General features: G+C 49.2%; 1 protein-coding gene across 1 annotated transcript; it reads right to left on the reverse strand.

Annotated features, from left to right (window-relative positions):
• Nucleotides 1–2120: 2120 nt before the first annotated feature.
• Nucleotides 2121–5225, reverse strand: ZSCAN25 (zinc finger and SCAN domain containing 25). The gene is given in 3 exon segments (NM_001076159.1): nt 2121–2925; nt 3822–3943; nt 5064–5225. A coding segment is annotated over 1 exon segment (459 nt). The 5' UTR covers nt 2896–2925; nt 3822–3943; nt 5064–5225; the 3' UTR covers nt 2121–2436.
• Between the last annotated feature and the right edge of the window lie 2373 nt (nt 5226–7598).

A 7598-nucleotide genomic window follows, 5' to 3' on the forward strand; every position in this document is an offset into this window, starting at 1 on the left:
GACAGAGGAGCCTGGTGAGCTACAGCTCATGGGGCTGCAAAAGAGTCGGACATGACTGAGTGACTGAATAACACTACAATTACAAGAGTAATACTGAGTTGACTGAGGAAAAAAAGAAGAAATCAAAGAGTAATACAAATGAGTGAACTGAGCCTCATGCCTAGACCCTAAGGCATAATAGGCTCAATCCAAATTAATAACTGATGATTGATAGTCAAGTGGAGAAAACGAAGCTGTCACATCCATCAGGATGAGAAAGGAAGAATCACTCAACTCTGTGCACAGTGCTCTGCTGTGAGGAGAACTCTTGAGGAAGGTGCGCCTCATTCAAAGCAACCTCGTGATCCCTCAAGGGCAGGCACAGCTCACCTGGGATCCAGCCGTCAGGAAGCTGGCTGCCACCTCCTGGTCTCTGGTGCTCACTGCAGGGAGGCCAGCACCAGCCTGAAGGACTGGCAGAGCTGAACAGGAAAGGAAAACAGGAGCAGGATTAGCACTGTCCTGCAGCAGCTCAGCCACAGGCTCTGCTGCCCGACACACAGAACCCCAGGAACCATAAGGAGCCTCCAGACAGGCCGGGCATGGGTGTACCCAATTCTGTTCTCAGCTGGGAAGAAGGGCCCAACCCACTACACATGGCCCTTCAGGACGGTTCATGCTCCCGAGTCACAGGCTCACAATAATCCCCTTTGAGATTCTGCAACACAGTAAAGTCACCTGTTACTTTCAGGAATTTGGTTTATCCACCCACTTAAAAAAAAAAAAAAAAATCCCTACATATCAGCTACATATGCCCTGGCGCTCTCCATATTAAGGATGTGAGGGGAAGGAGAAGAAATGACAAGACAGAGTGATCCCAGATAGCAGAAATTGAGAGATCGAGCTATAGAGAACAACTCCACTGCATCTGTTTCCTACTAAAGTCAAAGAGGAAGTCAGGGAAACGCAAAACTGCGCCCACAGGTGCCTTGGTTTGACCCCTCAGCTGAGGGGTCTATAAGGAAAGGGGAACGTGGGGTACAAAGCAGTTTTCTGCACCCTATCTTCTTACTGCTTGCATCTTACCCTGCTCCTGGAAGGCCTGCGTCCCCTCTCCAGGGTCCTGGCTGAGCTGCTCCTCAGTGCCTCGGTCAAGGTCTTGGATGCCTTCCCCATGGGGCATCCCCCACTCGGGCTTGACCTCCACGGGCCCCAGGTGGACACTTGGTTCCCAGGGGTCTCTGCAAAGCGTTGTCTCCTCCCGCTGTCCCTGCACGTGGCACGGAACCTAAGAAGAGTCCCCAACACCTGTTAGAACGAGGCCTGTGTAAGGCTGTCATGAAAGCCATTCCAGCTGCTGGGGCATGGACAAGCTGGCTCAGCTCTTCCTGAGCACAGCAGTGAAAAGGTGAAAAGGAAGCTAAACTGCCTTCATCAGGCTCTGAGATCAGATACTTGTCTGTATCCATGCCATTTGACAGGAGTCCCTTCAGCTCACCTCAGTATTGATCACATTCCACCATGAACAACATCATAGAGAGATAGTATCATTTCATTGAGAACTTTAGCCCAAAACACGCATTAGGAAAAAACATTCCTCAGTTAAAGATGCTGAAAACAAAAAATATAAGGCCTAAAGTGTACAGTGAATTAGTGAGGAAAAAAATTGTTCTACAAATAGCAAGGAAAACCAAAACCCACAAAAACAGGCCCTTCCTGGTCCACTTTTAAGCTCCTACTAAAGACAAAACAAAACAACTCTCTTAGACAACACAAGAAGTCAGGGTGACTGCTGTGGGAAAGGGGAGGATAAACTGAAGGAAGGTTGTTACCTGCAAGCAAAACAGTAATGTTCGGTCCTGTCCTCTCTTTCCTAGACAGCCAGCAGGAAACTGTACCAGAGAGGGACAGAGACATGACCAGAGTCCCAGGGAAGCCTCTGAGGTGCAAGTCACTCATTATGTGATCATCTGAGCCAACATCCCAAATGTGGAAATGGCACTGCTACAGACAGCGCTCCTGAGAAAAACTGTTCACCAAGAAGAATTCCCTGCAAGCCCACATACGTCTCCACCCAAAGAGGAAGGAGACCCCTGGGCCTTTGAAATCCATCCTAACTGCCTTCCTTTTCTTTCATTTTTGACCATACCACACAGCATGTGGGATCTTAGCTCCCTAACCAGGGCTTGAATCCAGTGCCCCCTGCATTAGAAGCCAGTGCTAACCACTGGGAGGTCCACCACTGCCTTCCTGGACGCAAGGCTCACAAAGGAAATATGGCCAAGGCCCTGCCCTGATGACCAGAAAAGCAGCCACCAGCCCTTCCACTGGCCCTGCGTCTTCCGTGGAAATGGCTTTCCTTGCTGAAAACTCCTCTACCCTCCAAAAAGTACTTCTAGTGGCCCGGAAGCAGAGAAAGGAGACTCTGCATGCACATCACCCACTCCCACTGCTTCATCAAACCTCTAGATTCTTTACCGCTTCCGTTCCAATCAACAAAGCATGACCCAGAACCCCCTTCTCACCCACCGCCTTGGCTTCCAGGGCTCTCTGCGTGAAGTCCTCCACCATGGCCACTAGGGCCTTGCCGCTCTCGGGGCCGTGCTCCCAAATCCAGGCGTAGAACTCCCGTGGCAGGATGGTCAGGAACTGCTCCAGCACTAGCAGCTCCAGGATCTGCTCCTTGGTATGCAGCTCGGGCCGCAGCCACTGGCGACAGAGCTCCTGGAGCTCCCTGAGGGCTTCCTGAGGCCCGGCCGCCTCCTGGTAGCGGAACTGCCGAAACCGCAGGCGAAAAGTCTCCGGGCTGGGGTCCTCCCTCGTCCTGCCCCACGGCAGCTCTTTCTCTAGTTTTACCACATGGCCACCCATTTGCTGCTGAGGCTCTTCTGCCATCCCTGGACGCTCTACAAGCATCTTCACACCACCTCCCAAAAGACTGAAGGTCTGTAGGGAAGAACAGACAGACAACAGGACAGCATAAATAAGACTCCAGGAAGCTCGGGGTATCCCAGTTCTGCCTCTACATCAATAAACATTCCACTGGAAAACAGGATAATGAGACATTTTCAAAAGACGAGACATATATTCTGAGTCATGTCAATTCAACTCAGTATTTGCTAACCACTTACGTGTGGAGGATAAATAGAAAACATACAAGACTTAGCTTATACCCACAAATAGCTTAGACTTTCATGAAGAGGATAATACTGAAGAATTTCATGAAGAGGATAATCATTAAATGGAGATGTATTATAACTAGGTCAGTCACCAGGGCCCACTCTTCCAAAATCAAAGAAAATATACATTAAACATATATCTATGACTGGCCCACAGAAGCTAGAAACACAAGAGGGAACAAAAGTGCTTGCCCTTTGAAACTCACAAACTGGTGCAGCAGATGGAAAAAAAATGTAAACAAATATATTTAAATTATAAATGAGAATTAGTTCTAAAAAGGAAATAAGAGGGTGTTAATGGGGACAATCAACTTGGAGAAGGCTTTTCTAAAGAAATGACACTTAAGATGAGACCCAACAAATGAATGAGAATGAGCCAGTCATTCAAAGAACTTTCCAGGCAAAAGCCTGGGGGCTAGACATTAGGAGGGCAGTCTGCAAACAAACCAAAGAGCAAAGTGGCTTCAGTAGAGTGACAGAGGGACAGAACACAGGGGAAGGAGGAAAACAGATTATCCAGGGCCTGAGCATGCAGTAAGGATTATGGACTTCACTCTTACTCCTTATTTTAGTGGGGAGATATATGTTCTTCAAAGGTCACTCTGCCTGCAAAGTGTCAGCAGAGTATAGATATGAAGGGTCAAGAAGGAAAGCTGCACTTACCGTAGTCCAAGCAGGAGATAGAGACTTAGATCAGGGAGGTGGCAAAGAAGCAGACAGTTAAGGCATTTTGCAGGCAAAACCAATAGCCTTGTTGGTGGCTAGAATGTGACAGTGTGCTCAGCCTAAAGAAAACAACAGAATGATATACATACCATTACTATAATTGATCAAAAGAATTCCAACTTATGCTTTACCATTTAGAAAGCATGTGAGCACACGCTCTCATTTAATACGGACAACCATCCTAGTGAGTGTACTGAAGAAACTGAGTATGTAAAAGGTTAGACAGATGATTGAGGTCAGCCTCCCAAAACACAAAAGTGTAGATAAGAAACATGGGAAGCCATAAAAAAAAAGAAAGGTTTACACAAGTTCAAGTACTCATGAGAAAGAAGAGACCTGTAGACTTGGGGTAGGAGAAAGCGGGGAGAATCGCCTTACATGTAGCAGAGAATAAGCGAATGGCAGTAGGCATTAATATTATCAAAGTGTCTGCTTAATATTCTATTGTGTTCGTGTATCTATCTATCCTTTTCAAATGTATTTACATTTTAACCCTATTTGTTTTCTCTGCTGCATCGAGATTTCTCTTTCCTGACTTTTTAGCTATTGAATTTGTTCATCCCACGATTGCATTTACCACATTATAGTGCGAATGCTTATCCATGTGTCTCCATCTACAAGATTCCCTTTGGTAAAGAAATGTCCTCATTCTGGGGAATTCCCTGGCGGTCCAGCGGTTAGTACTCTGAGCTTCCACTGCAGGAAGCATGAGTTCTATCCCTGGTCTGGGAACTAAGATGCCCTACTGACCGGCCCAGAGTGGGCCGGGGGGTGGGGGAAGCCCTCACTCACTCATCTTTTATTTCTAGCACTGCACAAATAGAAGGCGCCACTTTATTGTTCTTTGAATGAGCTTCTCGTTCTAAAATGACCACTTTTCACTCTTCAGAGTGTTCTGCTTCGGCTCAAGATATCCGGGTTCTGGAGACCTCCCCCGTTAAGCCAACCCTGGCCGGGCGCGACCAACCTCCCTCCTACCTGAGCCGAGCGCCATGCGGCGCCCCCGGGATCCCGACCCGCAAGGCCTCGGTGCTGCGGAAGGCAGCTCCGGGGAGACGCGCGCCTCAGCGTCAGCCTCGCCGCCACCGCCGACACCCGCAGCAGCCCCACAGCACGGAACCCGGGCCCCAGCCACCTCGGCCCCGCTACTCAAACTCGCCTCCCCTCACAGCCCCACACCTGAGGAAGGCTCGCCCCAGCCAGCGGCGAGCCGGAAGTGGGCGACGGACGCGGTCAGACAGGTGCGTTAAGGAGGGGCCCCTTCCGTTTCCTCTCTAGGACTCTCGGAGGCCGGTGCGTCTCGTTGATCCCCCTTCCCTGGGGACCGTTCGAGAGAGCGCGCCAGACCACCAGAGGCTCCACCCACCTGCCTCCGTTCTTGCTCACCGTCTGCGGGCCCTTAGCGCCTCCGTGCATTTGCATCTGGGCTCCGTTATGGGAAGGACGTTTCTCCAGACACACCGCGAGATAAAGCGCCTCCCTCATGGCACTTTAGATTAGAGCCCAGTCTGTCAACACATGTTTACTGTATCCTCCGGTGCTTTGTGCGAGGCTTAGGGTCAGAGGGTGACGGAGGGAAGCACCCGGGTATTGTGGTACGCATAAGAGGCTTCTACCCTGGGTACTGTGTGGGGGCGTTGGGTAGGGGCTAGTCAGGGAAGGTTTCCCGGAGGAGCCGGCACCTGAGCTCAGATTTGCTTCAGTTCAGTTCAGTTCACTAAAGTCGCTCAGTCCTGTCCGACTTGCCGACCCCATGAACCGCAGCACGCCAGGCCTCCCTGTCCATCACCAACTCCCGGAGTTCACCCAAACTCTTGTCCACTGAGTCAGTGATGCCATCCAACCATCTCATTCTCTATCACCCCCTTCTCCTCCTGCCCTCAATCTTTCCCAGCATCAGCGTCTTTTCAAATGAGTCAGCTCTTCGCATCAGGTGGCCAAAGTACTGGAGTTTCAGCTTCAACATCAGTCGTTCCAATGAACACCCAGGACTGATCTCCTTTAGGATGGACTGGTTGGATCTCCTTGCAGTCCAAGGGACTCTCAAGAGCTTCCCCAACACCACAGTTCAAAAGCATCAATTCTTAAGCGCTCAGCTTTCTTTATAGTCCAACTCTCACATCCATACATGACTACTGGAAAAACCATAGCTTTTACTAGACAGACCTTTTTTGGCAAAGTAATGTCTCTGCTTTTTAATATGCTGTCCAGGTTGGTCATAACTTTCCTTCCAAGGAATAAGCATTTTTAAATGTCATGCCTGCAATCACCATCTGCAGTGATTTTGGAGCCCCCCAAAATAAAGTCAGCCCCTGTTTCCCCATCTATTTGCCATGAAGTGATGGGACCAGGAGCCATGATCTTAGTTTTCTGAATGTCGAGCTTTAAGCCAACCTTTTCACTCTTTCACTTTCACCAAGAGGCTTTTTAGTTCCTCTTCACTTTCTGCCATAAGGGTGGTGTCATCTGCATATCTGAGGTTATTGATATTTCTCCTGGCAATCTTGATTCCAGTCCAGCCCAGCGTTTCTCATGATGTACTCTATGTATAAGTTAAATAAGCATGGTGACAATATACAGCCTTGATCTACTCCTTTTCCTATTTGGAACCAGTCTGTTGTTCCATGTCCAGTTCTAACTGTTGTTTCCTGACCTGCACACAGGTTTCTCAGATTTCCTGGGTGGACCCAAAAGTGAGGCCGGGTAGCCCCAGCATAAGGAGCACGACGAAGAACCCAGTGAGTGGTGGGCATTAGTGCTTCCCCGCACCCTCACAACCACTAGAGCAGGTGGCTGAGCTAACTACTTAGGGTGATGGATGACCTGGAGGCAATGGGAAGCCAGTGAAAGTGTTAGTTGCTCAGTCCTGTCGGTCTTTTTGCGATCCCATGGACCCTCCAGGCTCCTCTGTCCATGGAGTTCTCCAAGCAAGAATACTGGAATGGGTTGCCATTTCCTCCTCCTAGGGATAGTCCCGACCCAGGGATGGATTCTTTACCATTAGCACCATCTGGGAAGGCCAAAGCATGTGTTCTCCCCAGTTATAACCAGCCTAGCTGGGAGGCAGAGTGCTCCCCAGTATAAAAGCACCTCAAGACTATTAAGAGGCAACTTTAGAGGTGCCTGCAGGAGGCCTCTGGCTCTAGTGAGAGGCTCAGTGCCCATGTGTGGATTGGCTAACCTGGCTTTCTTTCCCAAGGCATAGACTTGTTAGGCTCAGACTCCCAGACCTGGGAGCTCAGTGTCAGGGAAGCTTCCACCTATTACCACTCCCAGCCCTTCCCCACAACACAGACATGAGAAAAGTTCCCTGTACTGAGTCACAGTTTTTGTCTGGGAACCCATTTTTTTTTTTTTTGTCTGGGAACCCTTTTTAATGTCACTATCTCAAACACCTTCTGCTGTGGTTATATTCTGTTCAGTTTTTATTTTCCAAAACCTCGTATCACTTGGTCATTTCCTGATACTCCTCCCTCCCCTCCTGCCCTCTAGGCTGCAAGCTGGTGTTTTGTTTGTTTTTCGGTCACACTGAACAGCACTCAAGATCTTAGTTCCCCGACGAGGGATGGAACCTGTGACCCTTGCAGTGGAAGTGTGGAGTTTTAACCACTGGGCCACCAGGGAATTCCCTTGTCTGTTTTCGGAGGTATGGATTAACAGACGGTAGTCCTCTTTTTATTGAAAACACATGTCCAAAAAAATCACTCAGAAAGC

Source organism: Bos taurus, chromosome 25, assembly GCF_002263795.3.
Source record: "Bos taurus isolate L1 Dominette 01449 registration number 42190680 breed Hereford chromosome 25, ARS-UCD2.0, whole genome shotgun sequence".
Classification (NCBI taxonomy): domain Eukaryota; kingdom Metazoa; phylum Chordata; class Mammalia; order Artiodactyla; family Bovidae; genus Bos; species Bos taurus.